The sequence below is a fragment of the Notamacropus eugenii genome, chromosome 5 (genome assembly GCF_028372415.1).
Source record: "Notamacropus eugenii isolate mMacEug1 chromosome 5, mMacEug1.pri_v2, whole genome shotgun sequence".
NCBI lineage: Eukaryota > Metazoa > Chordata > Mammalia > Diprotodontia > Macropodidae > Notamacropus > Notamacropus eugenii.
In genome coordinates, this window is record NC_092876.1 from 147,110,399 (window position 1) to 147,129,798 (window position 19,400).

The following is a 19,400-nucleotide window of genomic DNA, read 5'->3' on the forward strand; positions in this document are numbered from 1 at the left end:
TTCCATTTGAATCAACTGCAGACCATAAGGGAGTCTACTTGCCATGACACACGCAGAACTATAGGAATACAATTAAAAAACATTCTTTATACAAATAAAGACATAAATATCTGGAAAAATATTAATTACTTATGAGTAGCCAACATAATAAAAATGATAATACCACCTAAATTAACATACTTATTTGATGCTATATCAAGCAAACTACCAAAGAATTACTTCATAGAGCTAGAAAAAAATAATAAAATTCATGTGGAGAAACAAAAATCAAGAATATCTAGGGAATCAATGGAAAAAAATAAGAAGGAAGGGGATCTAGTAGTACCAGATCTCAAGCATGCTAAAAAGCTAAAATCATCAAAATAATTTGTTACAGAGGTGGAAATAACAGCCACTAGGTGGTATGGTGCATGAACTGCTGAAACTGAAGTCAGGACAATTCATTTTCCTGAGTTCAAATTTAGCCCCAGACACTTACTAGCTGTGTGACTCTAGGCGAATCATTTAACCCCGTTTACCTCAGTTTCCTGTCTGTAAATTGATCTGGAGAAGGAAATAGCAAACCATTCCAGTACCTTTGCCAAGAAAATCCCAAGTAAGTTCATGGAGAGTCAGACACGTCTGAAACGACTCAACAAATACAAGAAATAGCAAGGTTTATCTGTGTAACAGATTAGAATATAATATACCAAAGCAAATAAATAAAGTCACAGTGTTTGATAAGTATGAAGATCCCAACTATTGAAGCAAGAACTCACTATTTGACCAAAATGACTGGGAAAGCTGTAACACAATCTAGCTGAAAGTAGGCATAGACCAACTATTTACCAAGATAAGCTCAAAATGGGTAAATGAAATCAGTAGAGAAGAGATAAAAAAAAAAGAAAATGACAAATCCTAGAAGGGATGTGGGGGAAAAAGACACACTACTACATTGTTGGTGGAACTGTGAACTAATTCAACCCTTGTGGAAAGCAATTTAGATCTAAGACCCAAAGACTACTAAATTGTGCATATTCTTTGAACCAGCAATACTGCTACTTAGACTGAATCCCAAGGAGATATAAGAAAGAGAAAAAGGACCCATACATACAAAAATATTTGTAGCCACTTTTTTTTGTGATGACAAAGAATTGGAGCCTGAGGGGATGTCCATCAACTGGGGAATGGCTGAACAAGCTGTTGTATATGAGTGTGATAGGATACTATTGTGCTGTAAGTGATAAAGGGGATGGTTTCAGAAAAATCTTGGAAGACCTGCAAGAACTGATGCAAAGTGAAGTGAGCAGAACCAGGACAAGCAATACAGTAACAGAAATATTGTAATAATAATCAATTGTGAAAGACTTCGTAACTCTTGTCAGGGTCTCCGTGCCAAGGTCATCTCTTGTTTTTTACTCCTCTGTTAGCAGACACCCTGTTTTCCAGAGCTAAGGCCCAGCAAGCAAGCTGTGCCCTCATCTTGGCATAACTACAATCCATTGTGCTTACTCTCTGGATGAACTCATCCACAGCACAATCGGGAATCATTCCACACCAGCACCAGGTGGTCTCTGAGCTTGGACAAGCACCTATAGGACCCATGTTCCGCTCATGAAGCTCTGCTATGAATCAAATTTGTCTCGTTGCTGTTACCCCTCTGTGTCAGGGCTACAGTTTACTGCGAAGACATTGGTAATTTTGTATTGAGATTTACCCACACTAAAGCAAGTTCTCCACTGAGGGAAAGGGGTGTCACATGTATTTAATTTCCCTCCTTTCTTAGGAAGGAGGACTCTGCTTGCAAACCATTTCCTTCATAAATAAATTGAACTTCTGTTGATTTCTGACTCTCCTGTGTCTTGTCTGCTCTGCTCTGTTGGGCTCCAGCCACCCACAGGTTAGAGACCGGTTTGGTCTGGTTGAAACTCATTAAAACAATGGCTCACCCACTACAATTCCAAAGAACTCATGATAGAACATGCTATCCACCTCCAGATGGAGAACTGATAGATTTAGAGTGTAGAGTGAAGCCTATTTTTCTCTTCTTCTCTCCTCTCCTCCCCGCCCCATGACTAATGCAGAAATTTGCTTTGCATGACTATGCATACTTCTAATGGGTTTTGTTTTTCTTGTCTTCTCTTTCGGTGGGGGAGGAAGCATGGGAAGGGAGAGAATTTGGAACTGATAAAGAATAAAAAGATCCTGTGATTTAATAAATGAATGAATAAATCATTTTAAAGAGAGAAAGGTGATTTTTGAGCAGCGTGCTTCTTGGAAAATGAATATTGTTCATGTGGATCTATTACTGAGCAGTAAAGAGTAAAGTCATAGCAAAGAGAAGCAAGGATAATTTTTGCTACCCTCCTATTCACTTCCCTCCCCTCACTGTTAGAGTGAATTATTCTTAACAGTGTAGGTTTGATGGGGAAAGGGATTGCCTTCCTAGCAGCTCCAAAATATGCTTACCTTCATCTCTTCTGGGAGAAGTTTATGTAGGACCTTGTAGGAAAGGGATTTCACTGGAATGTGAGTTTCCTTGCTATCAATTTCAAATTCAGTACCTTTCCAAGTTTCCTTTCCAATATAGTAACCCATAAACTTTCCAAGGACAGTTTATGGGTTACTATATTTGATGTGTGTATCTGTTTAAACACTATTGCAAGTTATCTGAACCTTTTGTATATTCTATGGGGTGAAATAAAGACTCTCTTCTATTCAATATGTATTTATTACTTTGAATGCTTATTTAGGAGTAGGGGACCCTGTTATCTAAATTTATGGAAATATACACAAGGATGTATTTAGAGATTTCCTGGAGTGTACTGTATAAAGTGAATGCATAAAAAAGAGAAAATGACCTTTTTGGGTCAGTCCATGAGACTAGGCCTAGTTCATAAAGGGCCAGAGCTTGGGGATCGCTGGGTCATAGATTATATATTGTACACTGTGGTGGCAGAGTCTGGATATGGAGTTTCATTTTCAGCAATGATGAATATAAATTATTATAGAAATGACATCAAAATTGTAATATTTTTCTTTTATTTAGTGTCCTCATTTCAGTTTCATTTTACTTTTGAAATTATTGTTTTATGTGATCCTGATTTTATCTCTAGGATTTGATTTAGAGGTTTCTTTCTAAAACATCTTATGTCTTATCTTAAATATCAGGGCTATTGTATGGCCCTAGTACTTTAAGCTATGAAGACATTAAAATCCTTTACCACTTCTCTTTAGTGTAGGCTATCATATCTCGTGCCAAATTTAGGCATGAGTGAAGAATTATCTTAGTGTTTCGCATTAGGAGGATTCTCTCCTTATGACAGAGATAAGTAGCAAGATTTATCAAGAAAAAAATAACTCTTGTCTTAAGTGCTGATAACCTGCATAATGGTCACATGTTACTATGCAATCAAAACCTTTAATTTTATGTATGTAGGTTTGTTGTTGTTCAGTCCTTTCAGTCATGTCTGACACTTTGTGACCCCATTTGAGGTTTTCTTGGCAGAGATAGTGGGGTGGTTTTTCATTTCCTTGTCTTGTTCATTTTATAGATGAGGAAACTGAGGCAAGCAGGGTTAAGTGACTTGCCCAGGGTCACACAACCAATAAGTATCTGAAGCCAGATTTGAACTCATGAAGATGAGTCTACATGATTCCAGGCTGGTCCTCTATCTACTGTACCACCTAGCTGTCCTAATATGTTGATTAATAAATAATAATCATGCAAATAGGCTTTTGGGGGCAAGATAAATGTTTTATTTAAATAATTAATTGCATTCTCATATATATATTTTTATATGTGTATATATAAAAATATATATGTGTGTGCATGTATGTGTGTGTATATATAGATATATACCTCTCTCTATATATAATTTCAATTCAATTCAATAAACATTTATTAAGTTCCTGCTATGTGCCAGGCACTGTGTTAAATGCTGGAGGTATAAATAAGAAAAAGAAAGATAGTCCCTGTTCTCAATGTGCTTAAACACACACACACACACACACACGGAAGCTGGAAAACAGGGTGGGAGGGTTGGAGAAAGCAGGAGGCACCCCGATTCTATGGAATTCAAACCAAGCAGAGCAGCAGATGGAAAGTAGAGAGTGATCCGGAAAGTCCTTTATAGAGATAAAGGAAAACTTTGGGAGGAGTTTAGTGCTCCACCCTCCAGCCTTGCAATTACAGGGGACAGGAGGCTGAGGGAGTTGGAAAGGTGTTCTGTTAGAATATGATCTACTTCGTTCTTTTTCATGGTGTAGGTCTCTAAATTTTGATATCACTAAGGGCAGTATCATTCATTTTTGAATCCAGTAGAATATCTGATTGTAGTGTCTTTCACATGAGGCAGCTAGGTGACTTATTGGATAGCAAATCTGGCCTCAGATTCTCATTAGCTATGTGATTCTGGGCAAGTTGCTCAATCTCTGTTTGCCTTAATCCACTGGAGAAGGAAATGGCAAATGATCCTAGTATCTTTGCCAAGAAAACTCCATGGACAGTATGATTTATGGGGACATAAAGAGACAGACAGTACCGACAACACAAATCTTTCATTTAGAAGGAACATCTTTATTTTATTTTTTGCATGAAAATGTTACCTGTCTTTCATTTTTGAAGAGGATCAATGATGTCAAATAATGGTGGGTGTCTTGATTCATACATGAGTTGGATTTAAGTAAGGCAGAGTTGTAAAAAGTCATCAGCCTCACTCTCTCTTCCAGAGTCCTTGAAATCCAGTGGCAGGACAAAAGTCAAGATGACTGATGATGGCCTAGGAAATAGTGAATGACCTTGGCATCTTTGATATCTGACCAAGAGCTATGCTCTCCATAATGCCCACTTCAGCTGCCTTCATGGCTGTTGGAACAAATTGTTCTCATCTACTCATTTTACTAGGGGATGTCTTCACATGCTTGGGGTTGACACCCTGCTAACCCACCAATGGGTTTAAGACCTGTCATTACCCTCAACCTAGTTTAATCTGTCTGTAGAGATGATTTACTGTGGTGTGACTTCTGTGTATGTTACAGCTTCTTGGAGCCACAGGTTAGAAATAAGTACCAGGAAGATATCAAAGTGGGATGAACAGCCCTTAAAAGGTCTTAGCAAGCCTCGCACCCAAGGTGCTTGTCCTTGAAAACCCCCACACAAAAGAACAGCTATATAGCAAGCCATCATACTTCTTTGGTATATCTTACAGTATTTTGTACTACACTTTTATGGCATATATTTATGTTCAATAAACTTTTGATTGATTGACTAACTTATGTTATAAGTTACTTTTCCTATAGTAAGATATTTTCAAGAATCTGATTTTATCAGCGTGAGGTCTTTTCCTTTAGTTGGTACAGATGATAATCTCTTCATTGCATTCTTATCTGATTTTCATCCTCGTCCTTCCTCCACCAAAGCCCTGGAAGACTCCCTCTACTATTCTGAAGGATTTGTAATACCATCAATGTGGATACTCCTTCAATGATCCAACCCATTCATGCCCTCTCAGTCTGTGAAGCTTTTGTCTATGCCTTTCTATAAATTCTTCCAAGCACTTCTATAACGTGCTGGGGGACTTTCTCTATATCTCTTTACATGGATGTTGTTGGACCATATAAGAAGTCCGCAGATTGTTCCTGATTCTTACCACATGAGCAACCCACCTTCTTTTCTGATAGTTCACTTCTTTGATGACACCTTTTGTACCACTTCTCCTACACAATTCTTGACAATATGATGAACCTTAGATAAGTCCACCACATGCCTCTCATTACCATTTCAGTGACCCTCAACTTTTAATTCATTAGAGATTATGACATTCCATGACTTGAAACCTTGCAGCATCATTATAAAGACTTTTTTTCAGAGAGAATCTTAAGAGTCATTAAAATGTCAATGTGTGTGTGTGTGTGTGTGTGTGTGTTTGTCCTTCATTGCCAAAGAAGACCATGCCATCAGTGAAATGATTACATGACTTGCACTTGACTTTGTTTGAGTGAGGGAGGGCTGTGCAGGTTACCAGCCTCACTTCTCCTCCAGAGCCATCTGAATCCAGTGACCAGTTATTCATCAGGATGACTGGAGATGACCCAGGATGAGGCAATTGGGGTTAAGTGACTTGCCCAAGGTCATCCAGCTAGTGAGTGTCAAGTGTCTGAGGTGAGATTTGAACTCAGGTCCTCCTGACCCCTCATTGGTGCTCTATCCACTGCACCACCCAGCTGCCCCTTCTGAGTCTAACTCCAGGTGTGGATAGTAAGAAAGGCAGTCTGAGCCTCTGATCCATGATGCCAGTAAGCCTGTGAAATGCTGGTGTGAACTGCAAAAAGATGATCTCATGGGAAGGGTGGGAGAGCGGCACCTGGCAGATTTTAAGCCTGGATGAATGCCAGTTGATAATCTGCTCCTGTCTGGAATAATAATAACCTGAAGACTTGATCTCAACACTCTGGTAACTTTTAACTTTTTGAAATGATGCAAATATCTTAAAATCTCTTTCATTCTCATATTCTTTTTCTCTTTTAATTTGTTTTCAGTTTTTTACAATTACTTCCATAAACCTTAGATTTTCTCCCTCCTTTTCCCCTCCCTCCCTGAGATGGCACACAATCTTATATGGGTTCTACACATACATTTTTACTAAATACATTTTCACATTAGTCATGTTGCATGGAAGAATTAAAATGAATGGGAGAAACTATGAGAAAAATCCAAACAAAACAAAACATAACACAAGAGAAAATATTCTGCTTCATTCTGTGATCCAATTCCATAGTTCTTTCTCTGGATATGGATGGCATTTTGGATCATTTGGGAATGCTTTAGTCCTTGCATTGCTGTGAAGAGCAAGCTACGGTAGACACCAGTCTCATATTCTTAACTCACATGTACATGCATGAATTTAGTTCTAGAGTCCAACATATAGCACAGTGCCTGGCACATAGCAGGCACTTAAAAAATGTATATTGAATTGAATTGAAATTATATATATATGTATATATACCTATATATACACACACATACATGCACACATATATATTTATATATATATACATACATACAAATATATGTATATACATAAGAATGCAATTAATTATTTAAATAAAACATTTATCTTGCCCCAAAAGGTCTATTTGTATAATTATCATTTACTAATCAACATATTAGGACAGTTAGTATAGAGCATCAGCCTGGAATCACGAAGGATGGTTTTTCATTTCCTTGTCTAGCTCATTTTATAGATGGGGAAATTGAAGCAAGCAGGATTAAGTGACTTGCCTAGGGTCATATAACCTATAAGTATCTGAAGTCACATTTGAACTCATGAAGATGTCAATAATTGTTACGTGAATTTGGTTTGTATATGGTTTCCACAACAATCAAGATTTCATACCACCTATAATTTAGTGGATGAATACAAGCCAGTTGCCCGTAGCTCAGAGAACTTAAGTACTTTCCTTAGATTATACAACTAGTAAATGTCAGAGGAGGAATTTGAACCCAGATCTTCCTAGTTCTAGGTCTAACATTTAACTAGGTTACACATTTTTGTCTCTCTGCAGTCATTAAAAAAGGAGGCATGATTTTCCAAAGATAATCCAGCCCATACTCCTCCTATTCAATTTCAGGCACAGTTCACTGTCCATCTGCTGTGTCTGTCCAAGATATATTTATTCATGGGCAAAATCTATGGCGTATCCATCAAGTAATAAAGCATGACCTGGAAAATAAGCTTTCCTCTAATAAAAGAACTAATCAAATGAATTTCTTCAAGCAAAAATGCAATATAAGCACAGAATAATATTGATTTGTTCTCCTTTTTGGTCATTTGTATCGCTTTCCCGAAAGCTTTAAATAATTCTGTCTTTTTGATTTTTTTTTTTGGTTGATTGGCATCTTACGTACTTAGGGAAATTCTGAAAAACAACAGGTTGATAGTGATTAGGATCCTTCGAACACTCTTGTAAAAGCAAATACTGAAAATGATAACAAGACATCTATGAATCATGGTGAGCCTCTAGTGGTGACAGGCATATATATATGATAGCAATAGATTTTTTTTTAAACATGGACTTTCAGTACTCACTTTAAAAAAATCAACCATAGTATAGATTACACTTTAAAAATTCAAATTCATGATGTCTATCATGATACTTGTAGTTTAATTAGCTTAAACATTAATCATTGGATAAAGAAGTTATGAATACTTATACCCACAGGTTCCCTTATTCCCCCTCATCATTTTTCTTCCTTTTTCACATTTAATTTCTTTTCAATTAAAAAAGATACAATTTAGTTAATATATTCTCATCACAGTGTTCAGACATGACTCACATATGTAATCACAAATTCTCCAATTTATCAAAATTATACATAGTTATAATTATAATCTTGAATTTCTCGATTAGTGCCTTGAAAAATCTTAATGTATCCTTAATGGATGCACATACATTTTATCATTCCATGTTATATTAGAGATACAGATTTATGCTTCTTATTAATAGCAGCAATGTTGGAAGTTATTTCCCCCTCTTTTCAAAATCTGTTACAAATGATGAACAGGAAAAGCATTGCCACAGAATCTTCCCCAATGGAACATAACATACACAAGGCCTTGTTGTATCAGTTGACTGATAAAACTTTTCTTTTTGGACTACTAAAGCCTAAATTATTTTTGCAACATTTTTTCCTTTGATAAGAGATCATGGATAGATGCCCAGAAATCCACTCAAAGTATTTTAATCCTGATACTAAAATAATGCAGGCTGATCAATATTCATCTGTAGGGGATGACCTCACTTTGGAGTAATGCTAGGGCAGTGTTAAAGTTACCACCACTATTTAAATTTCATATTAGGTAGTTGGGTGTAACAGAAAGAACATGGGACTTGGGATCAGAAGACTGGGGTCAATTTCCAGCTGTGCCACTCAGTAGCTGGGTGACCTGGAGCAAGTCACTGAACCTCAGATTTGTGATTGATGAAACTGAGCTAATAATAATCTTACTATGTATCCCACAGAGTTCTGAGGAAAATGCTTTGGAAACTTTAATGTATTACACAAATAAGTGTAAGCTACCATTATTACTGTTTTTAAAGAAGTATTTTTTTTTAGGAAACAAACAACTATCATCAAAACAATGTTGCCTAGTTTTAAAGAATCTGCATGTATTTGTCACTGTTTCCTTCTCTCACTATAGTAAATTTCACATTCGAGAGACTGTTGTAGTAGAAAGAAGCTAAAACCAAAGGTCAAAGGACCTACATTCAAGTCCTGTTGGTTCCACTTCACTCTATCAAAATTGCTTTATAATCATATATCGAAGGTATTATTTATTAGGATAATAATATGAAGTCAGCTCCCTTCAAGCCCACATACTTTAAATCATAACATATTAGAAATATTTCTTTTATGTTAATATAAACATGTAATAGTTTCAGAATAATCATCTTCTTGCCCCACATCAGAAAGTCATATAAATATCCATTTTTATTCCACTTGAGTTTTGGGGGGAGGGATGTGGGATTGATAAGGTGTCTCTTTTCTGTTTTTTAAGTTTGATGTTTAAAAAGGAACACAACATCACTTCCAACAGCCCTTCCCCATCAAAAGTGATGCTTGCCCTGTAACAAGGTTTACAAAAACAAAACCTGACATACTGACCATGCCTGCCCGTTCCACATCTGTGCTCTACCACAGAAGGGGGAGGTGTGTTTTATTATCAATAAGGAATGTTTCTTTTCAACGTTAAAATATAATTTCTTACTGGAAGTCTCTTTGGAGTTGCCAAACCCTTTAAGTCTTGGCAAACTTCTTTGAATTCATCATCATAGCTTGGGTCATTTAAGGGGAGGGGGGAAACATAGCAAAAAAAAAAGCTAGCCTCAGATCTTTGTCTCCCAAGTGCTTTTCCTCTTAGAGAAGCAGAGAGAGGGCATGCTTCCTTCGTAGGGTACACAATGCTTTGAAATAATAACATGAAAGAAATGGGTTCAGGCACCAGTTCCAAGAGGTCTGGTAATGCTTTCAATTTCTCCTCAGCACATGGGTTCAGCTAATGGAGTGGCACAGGGACAGGGCATCCCAGAATTTGTGCCAACCAGCAGAGCTGGCAAACTTACTTTGTTTTTATGCTGTCACAGCTTGCTGCAACTCTGAATAATAAAGTGCCAGCTAAAACAGATCCAAGAAGGAAGGAAATACACCATGCCTCACACAAGAAAGAAATGATCTCGCTTTCCTTTCATACTTTTCAACAGTACTTTAAAAGGAAAATAACACAGGACCAAAGGAGATTTAACTTCTTTTCCAAGGAAAATGCCTCAGAAAAGAAGTTAATAAAATAAATCAGAGGAAAAGAGCTTGAGAGATACCTGGGAGGGAGCAAGTCTTTAAAAAGAATGTTTAGGTATCTGCTAGCTCTCTACCATCTGCTGAAAGCAATCTGGAAATAAAGAAAATTTCTATTGCATTTATTGACATTAAATAGGAGCCATAAAAACATGAAATGCCCCTAAGTTCTCAGAACCGACTGCCCCCGAAAGGAAGCTCCCGTGCCTCTGCCTTCGGTGTTCTTTGCTCCCCACAGCTGCCAGTGTTACAATTTGCAAATGGATTGTCTGGCTCTCCTCTCTCGACTGTTAATGATTTGCTGCAGAAGGAGCAAGGCAGAAGAAGGATTCCGCGAGTTAGAGAGGAGTCTCAGCCCCCTGCACACAGGCACCGCCTCCTCCCTTCGCCGGCCAACGAGCACATTTTGGTGGAAATCCCTCAGTCCTAGACAAGATCGGGGCAGCGCAGATTCTGCACATGGAGGCGGCTGGCGCCCGAGCCCCGAGCTCCTCGGAAGCAGCGGGATTTAGCCATTTCATGAGGCTCCTGCTCAGGATAAAAGAAAAACTCTTCACCTGGTGAGTACAAAGAGCGGAGGGTGCAACTGCTCTGGCACGGAGGAGGCGAGCTGGCACCCACGTGGCTCCCCAAAGGTCCCACCTCACCCCAGCTGAATTTCTGGAGCAGGGGATGCCAAAGCTAGATCTTCGAGGGACCCGAAACCTGTTTTTGAAAGTGCAACCCCAAATGGATGTTAGAAGTCATCTGGCTTTTTGGAGTGTGTGTGTGTGTGTGTGTGTGTCTGTGTCTGTGTCTGTGTTGCGGGGGAGGGACATTTTGGCAATTTCCACCTTCGTCTCTCCGTGTGTGTCATTCTCTGTCTTTTTGTCCCTGTCTTTGTCCCTGTATTTCTCTCTTGCACGTGCACGCACCCCTTAAAAAGTGTATAATGTATGATTGGAGATGACATCCACCCTGTGGAAGCTTGTAAGGCTGGTCCCTCCTTGATTTCTCGTGGGGAAGAAAGAATATAAGTTCTGTGACAGCAGGGACTAACATTTAATACCGTACTTTTGTTCAGGATTGTAGAACAGTTTTGATAGACTGAAGGGGAAGTAAGAGGTCTTGAAGAACCCAGGTCCCCGACCTCTCGTTAAGGTCTCTTTCCACTGCAGCAGGCAGCCTCTCCAAAGTGAAATTGTCGGGAGTAGGCGCTTAGTGACTACTTGTGGATGGTCTGCTTCCTTGGAGGCGGCGGGGGGAACTGGTGCGGCACCCCATAGGCTAAGGAGGTGAGCTCGCAGATGGAACAGATTCTTGTCTTCCGCTTACACGCCACTAAATTCCTGTTTGCTTCCTTGTCTGTCAAGTAGGGAGCCCACTGACGGGTTCGTGAGAGAAATCTGTCCTCGGCTGTCTGCTGCTCCCCATCCGACTGTTCCTTCAGAACGTCCATGGGCAGGAGAGGAAGGGCGGTCCCCCAAATCTACTGAGGCAGGGACGGGACTCCAGCCTTCTCTATCTTTTGTGTTTCCTGCTAGAACAGTGCCCCGATTTGGTGAAGGAGTTTACTGGCCCGGGCTTGTTGACTTTAGAAAGTGGGTGTGTTTTCCGGGGCTTCTGATATTTGAAAGAGCACAGACAGGCACCGAGGGCAGGGCAGGAAACCGAAGTGATACAATGTATTCTTTCTACAGGTGAGGAACTTGCAGCCTCAAGGTCACATGTGGCCCTCTAGGCCCTCCAGTTTGGCCCTTTGACTGAATCCAAACTTCACAGAACAAATCCCCTTAATCAAAGAACTCAAAGGACTTGGACTCAGTCAAAAGGTCACACTCAAGGACCTAGAAGGCCACCCTAATATGATGCATTTGAAAGTAGAAAAATATGCAAAATAGTTGTTGGATTTTACAGGTGAAGGTCCTGAGTTATTTAGCTCCAGGCTATCAGATCTTGATTTATTCAGTGAGGATAGTTGACTTATTACTGGGAAAATTTTCCAAGCTCCTGAGCAAAAGAGGCTATTAGACTGCTTTTTGCAGATAGACTGTGGTTCTGAAATGAAAAAAAAAATTTCTAGATTTCCAAATGTCTTAAGTTTTAGAGTATGGGGTATTACACCTCCCACCTCTTTTATGAACAAACCACTTTATCTCCTAAGGACTCAGTTTCCTTATCTGTAAAATGAGGTTGAATTGGATGGTCTCTGATAGTTCTTTCAACTCTAGCCCCATGATCCCAATATCCTGTGGTATAAGGAGCATAAACAACTCAACTGCAATTTATAGTTTCATATACCTAGAGTATTGAAGAGATTAATTTGACATGCTTATGGTTATTCCACCAGTGTGTGGCAGAGACAGTATCTGAACCCAGGTTCTCAACCCAAGGCTGAATCCAAGGCTGGCCATATAAGCCATAATGCCACTCAGTGCTTCCTCTGATCTTACTGCTATTGTTAAGTTATGTCCAACTTTTTAGGACCCTATTTGGGGAGGCAAAGTGGCTTGTCATTTCCTTCTCCATCTCATTTTACAGATGAGGAAACTGAGGCAAACAGGATTAAGTGAATATTTAATTTTACTAGACACAAGTTTACTAGTCACAGATTTACTAGTCACAAAGTTAATAAGTGTCTGAGGCCAGATTTGAACTAAGAAAGATGAGTTTTCCTGACTCTAGGCCCACCTAGACACCTCCATCTTATGTACATAATGAGTCCCCTTTCCCCCAGCTGGAATTGATTTCTTTCTCCCTGGCCTCTCACAGTACTTTGCTCCTACAGCTCCTATAGGGCTTATCACATACTGCTCTATATCACAGTAATTTGTATTCCCATCTTATCTTTCCCACTAAATTGTAAATTTCTTGAGGGTAAGAATGATTCACCTCATATTTTCCTATAGCACCCGGCCTGGATCTCTCCTTTGCCTCTATCACAATCTGCTTTGTATCATACTTATTTAGGTATTCTGGTGCCTTTCCCCTTCCCCCCATACTGTACAATACTTAAAGGTAGGAACTGTAGTTTTTCATCTTTGTATCTCCAACACCTAGAACCAAATTCTGTAAATATTTATGGAATGGTTAAAGGGTTAAGAACGTTGAGAATGATCTGTAAGGTCAACCAGGCCTGAAATTGTCAACTCTTTCTCTTCCTCCTTAAGTTACTAAGTCTTGTAAATTCCACCTTTGCAACATCTCTCATCTTCTCCCTTCAATTTATATGACCACTGGGAGCCATCTCCAGTCATCCTGATCTATATTTGGCCACTGGACCCAGATGGCTCCGGAGGAGAAAATGAGGCTGGTGACCTTGCACAGACTTCCCTCACTTAAATCCAATTCACTCGGAAGTCGTGACTTCATCTTTCTGATGTCATGGTCTTCTTTGAGAATGAAGGATAAATAGTAACAATAACAAACATGCCCATCATCCTAATTCAGGCTTTGCTCTCTTCTTAACTGTATCAGTTGCTTCTTAATTGGACTCCCCTTTTCTAATCTCTTGAATCCTTTAAACCACAAGCAAAAATTCGTTACTCCTCTGCTTAAGAAACTTCAGTGGCTCCCTGTTGCCTCTAGGATAAAACACTGAATACCTTTCACAGTTTAGCTCTAGCCCACTTTTCCAGGCTTATTACCCATGACTACTTTTCATGCTCTACTTTCCAGCCAGCCTGACCTACTTGGGCTCCATGTCAGTATCATTCCATTTCTCCCCTATGCTTGGAGCTTGTTTTCATAGGATCATGGAGAACTGCCCTTGTCACTCTGCCTCTTCAAACCCTTAGATGTCTGTAGCATTAATCTCATCTGGCTCCATCTCTTGACTGTTTTTGGTTGGCATTGCTCCATGCCTGGAAAGCATTCCCTGTGCACTAACACTTCACAGAATCCTTCACTTTCTTTAGAACACATCTCAAATACTACCTGCTACAAGATGCTTTCCCTGATCTCTCCAACAGCTACTGTCTTTTCTCAGTTGTCATTCAGTAATTTTATTTGTTTCCAACTCTGTGCCCGCTTTTGAGGTTTTGTTGGCAAAGATACCGAAGTGGTTTGCCATTTCCTTTAGTAGTTCATTTTACAGATGAAGAAACTGAGGCAAACAGGTTTAAGTGACTTCTCCAGGATCACACAGCTATTCAGTGTGAACTCAGGTCTTTTTGACTTCAGGCCCAGCACGCACTGCGCAGTAGCTACCTTGTCCTCCTCACTATCTTATATTTATTCTGAATGTTTCTGTCTTGTACCTACTTAATTAGTATTTGTACAGTTGAAAAATCTCTTGCCCCAAAGTCAGGATATCGGTTCAAATTCTACCTTTAACTCTTGCTACCCGTATTACCTTGGATAAGTCCCTGAGCTTCAGTTTCTTATCTCTAAAAATAAAGGATTTAACTGGAAAGCCCCTGAGGGCCCTTCCAGTTTTAAATTTGTCATCTGGTGTTGTCTTCCTTGATCAAATGTAAATATGAGTTCAGGGATTGCTTCGCATTTTGTGTTTATCTTTTGTTCCTAGTTTCTTAGCACAGTGCCTGGCTTTATGCACTTTTATAAATGCTTGTATTTCCTACAGGAAACCTTTCCTGATCCCCTCAGTTGTTAGTGCCAACTCCCTTTCTCCTCAGATGCCACATATATTGGCATCTTACATCATCACTTACATATTGAACCCTCTCCTCCCCTAGAAAATAACCCCTTGGGGGCAGGGACCATTTTTGATGTTGTCATTGCATTTCCAGCAACCTTAGGGTTTTGTCTTTTAAAATTATGATCTAGACCTGTTTGGGGGAATGCCTAACTCTGTAGGGGAATATCCCTGTGGAAAACTTGCAGTATGAGAAAATTCTTTCACAGATGTACAAATCAGCAATTAATTTGTAACTTATTGTATTACAGAATTGCCTGAGGGATACTGAGAGATTAAATGACTTGCTTTGATCATATGGCAAGGAAAAGTCAGAGGTCCTTAATAAAACCTTGTTGAGAATATTCCCTTGCAGACAACTTTAAAATCAAATTTTTTTTGCCTCAAATCAAATTTTGTAGTGGCAGAGCCAACAAAATTTTTCCAGCCTAAGACAGTTTAGGAGATCATCTGGAGAGGTCTAGAATACCTGGATGGGCATCGACCCAGAGCTCAGTAGGAGCACTAGCAGGGGGCCTTTGGAGGTGGCTGTGATAGCAGCAGCTTTGGGAGCTCTCAGCCAGAGGCCATAAGGAAGTGGGACAACTGGTCAGAAAGAGATTACAGGGGACCTTTGCTGGCACTGACTGGCAACTCTATTGCCTGTAAGCAATTCTGGGTTACAGTTTCAGGGTGGAGAGGAGCAGTCACAAAGGAGCAGGAGCCCTGGTCACAGTTCCAAGGCCAAGAGGAACACTATCACTTGTGACTGCAGAGGAGCAGGGACCTTTCCTAGATAAATACCAGTGTAGGTCAGAAGAGTAGTGAGCACACCTCTTCAGGATAACTCCATCTTAGAAGCACCAAAAACTTGGAGATGCCAGAACTAACTGAAAACAGAAACATGAAAAAGCCTGAAGCTTGGCACAGTTCCTTTGTACTCTCGGGTGAGCAGAGTCCAACTTTAACATAAAGTTCTAAGTGAAGAAATAAGCTGAGAAAATGAGCAAACAATAACAAAAAAACAACTTAGTCATAAAAATCTATTATGGTGGCAGGAAAAGACTAAGAAATAAACTCAGAAGACAATAATGTGAAAACAACTACAAGAAAGCCCCTCTCACCCTCACTCTCCAAGAAAAATGCTAATTGGGCCCAAGTCCAACAAGAATTCCTGGAAGAGTTAAAGAGATGAGTAGTAGAGGAAAAATTGGGGAAAGAAATGAGAGAGGTGCAAGGAACTTACGAAAAGAAAATGAATAGCTTGGTAAAAGAGGCACAGAGACATTCAAATACAAGACTCAGGAGAAGCATAAAATAACACCTTAAAAAACAGAATTGGCGTAAGGGTGAAAGATGGGGCAGCTAGGTGGTACAGTGGATATAGTGTTGGGCTGGGAGTCAGGAAGACTCATCTTCCTGAATTCAAATTTAGCCTCGGACACAAGCTATGTGACCCTGAGCAAGTCATTTAACCTGTTTTCATCAATTTCCTCATCTATAAAATGAGCTACAGAAGGAAATGGCAAACCACTCCAGTATCCAGATCATCCAGTATCAAGAAAACCCCAAATGGGGTTACGAAGAGTTGGTCATGACCGAAACAACTGAACAATAACAACAACAAATGGTAAAGGTGAAACAAAAACTCCTTTAAAAGTAGAATAGACCAAATGGAAAGGACGTACAAAAATTCACCAAAGAAAAGAACTCCTTAAAAAGCAGAATTGGCCAAATGGAAAAAGAGGTACAGAAATTTAACTGAAGAAAATAATTTCTTCTTTTCCCTTTTTTAATTATTTGTTTTCAGTTTTTTATAATCAAAGAAAATAATTTCTTAAAAATTGGAATTGGGTAAGTGGAAGCTAATGACTCCATGAAACTTCAAGAAACCCTAAAACAAAATCCAAAGAATGAGAAAAAGAAGAAAATGTGAAATATCTCACTGGAAAAACAATAGACCTAGAAAATAGACTGAAAGATATTTTAAGAATTATTGGACTATCTGAAAGCCATGATCCAAAAAAGATCTTAGATACCAAATTTCAAGAAATTATCAAGGAAAACTGTCCCAGTATCTTAGTATCAGTGGGTAAAATTGAAATTGAAAGAATCCACCAATCACCTCTTGAAAGGGATCCCAAAATGAAAACTCTCAGGAATATTATAGCCAAATTCCAGAGCTCCCAGGTGAAGAAGACAGTATTGTAAGAAAGACACAATTCAAGTATTATGGAGCCCCAGTCAGGATCATACAAGAGTTAGCAGCTTCCAGGGCACTTGGAATACAATATTCCTGAAGGCAAAAGAGCTAGGATTACAATCAAGAATAATCTGTGCAGCAAAACTGAGTATAATTATTCAAATGGAAAAATTGATATTTAATGAAATAGAATACTTTCAAGCACTCTTGAGGAAAAGACAAGAGCCAGATAGAAAATGTGACATTCAAATACAAGACTCAGGAGAAGCATAAAAAAGGTAAATCCTAAGGAACTCAATAGAGTTAAAGATGATACATGTAATTCCTAAGAACTTTATCACTATTAGGCTAGTTAGAAGGAGTCTACATAGACAGAGGGCTTGGGTGTGAGGTCATTGTGTCTGGATGATCCCCCCCAAAAGAATGTAGAGGTGAGAAAGAGGGATACACTGAGAGAAATGGGAAGGGAGAGGTAGACTGGGGCAAATTTTCTCACATAAAGTAGAAGTGCAAGAAAGAGCTTTTATAGTGGAGGGAAAAATGAGTGTGTGGTGACAATGCCTGAACCTCACTTTGACTGAAATTGGTTCAAAGAGGGAAAATACACACACACACACACACACACACACACACACACACACACACACACATTCAATTGGGTAGAGAAATCTATCTTACCTAGTAGGGAGATAGGAGGGGAAGGGGATAAAAACTGTGGAGAGAGGATTATAAGGGGGAGGATGGATTGGGGAAGGCAGTGGTTGGAAGTAAGACAGACTTTGAGGAGACATGAGTTAAAAAGAGAGAGAAAAAGACTGAAGAAAATGAGATGGAGGGAAATGCACAATTACTGATCATAACTGTCAATGTGAATGAGATGAGCTAACCCATAGAAAGCAAGCAGTTAGCAGAATGAATTGGAAACCAGATTCCAACAATGTGTTGTATACAGGAGACAAACTTGGGACAGAAAGATACACACAGAGTTGAAATGAGGGCTGGAGCAGAATCTATTATACTTCAAGCTGAAGTGGATGGCGAAGAGAATAGAATGGAGGGAGAGAATCTGGAACTCAAAATTTTAAAAAGAAAGGAATGCTTAAAGTAAATAATTTTTGTTTTAAAAAAGTGAAATTAAAAAAACACCTATTGGATTGAATTGGATTTTTTTCTTCCCCTGAAACTTATATTTCTCCCAGCACCCAATGCAATGCTCTACAACAATAAAAAAAGTATTAAGAATCTCTCATGTGTTAGGCACTATGCTAGGCCCTGAATATAAAAAGACAAATATAAAAAGTTTCTGTTATCAGTGAGCTTACAATTTAATGGAGAGACCAATATGTACACTAAGTGCATACAAAATATTTTGATGTTTAGTCATGTCCAACTCTTCATGACCTCCTTTGGGGTTTTCTTGGCAACGATAAGAAATGGCAAAGATTTGACATTTTTTTCTCCAGCACATTTTACCGATGAGGAAACTGAGGCAAACAGGGTTAAGTGACTTGCCGAGGCTCACACAGCTAATAAGTGTTTGAGGCCAGATTTGAACTCAGGTATTCCTGACTCCAGATCCAGTGCTCTAGCCACTGCACCACCTAGCTTCCCTAATACAAAATACATAGAAAGTTAATATGGAATAATGTTGTGGGGAGGATATCCCTAAAGACTAGAGTAGGAGTCCATAACCTTTTTTTTTTTTTTTTTGCCATAGATCCCTTTGGTAGTCTGATGAAGCCTATGGACCCTTTCTAAGAATAATGTTTTTAAATGCATAAAATAAAATAGGACTACACAGGAGACCAGTCATATTGAGGTACATTTCCCTAGTATTAAAAAAAATTTACAGATGCACTGAAATCTCTCCATGGATGCTTTGGATATCTGTCATCCCAGGATAAAAACTCTTGAATGAGAGGAGTTTTCAAAGATCTTGTGCAAAAGGTGGTATTTAAGCTGAGCCTTGGGGAAACTGGAGATTCCGAGATGCAGAGGTGAGGAGAGCCTGCGTTCTAGGTATAGAAGTAGGAACTAGAATATTGGGTCTACAGAGAACATCAAATGTGTATAGGTAAGAAATGTTCAATAATCTTGAAAAGAGGCTGAATCTAGGTTATGTGCCAAAATAAGGTGTATTTTATTTTCAAGGCTGTAGGGAGCTTCTTGAGCAAGGGAATGACATGGTAGATCTGTGCTTTAGGAATATCAGTTTGGCATCTGTATGAAGGATGAGTTGCAAAAGGGAA

The 19,400-nt window shown here is 39.1% G+C and overlaps 1 protein-coding gene across 1 annotated transcript in view; it reads left to right on the plus strand.

Moving 5' to 3' along the window:
• The first annotated feature begins 10,589 nt into the window (after positions 1-10,589).
• SLC35F2 (solute carrier family 35 member F2) overlaps positions 10,590-19,400 on the plus strand; it is a 63,104-nt gene continuing 54,293 nt past the window's right edge. Inside the window, exon 1 of the mRNA XM_072611197.1 lies at positions 10,590-10,893. Within this exon, the coding sequence (XP_072467298.1) occupies positions 10,793-10,893 (101 nt within the window). The 5' untranslated portion in view covers positions 10,590-10,792. The remainder of the gene's footprint in view (positions 10,894-19,400) is intronic.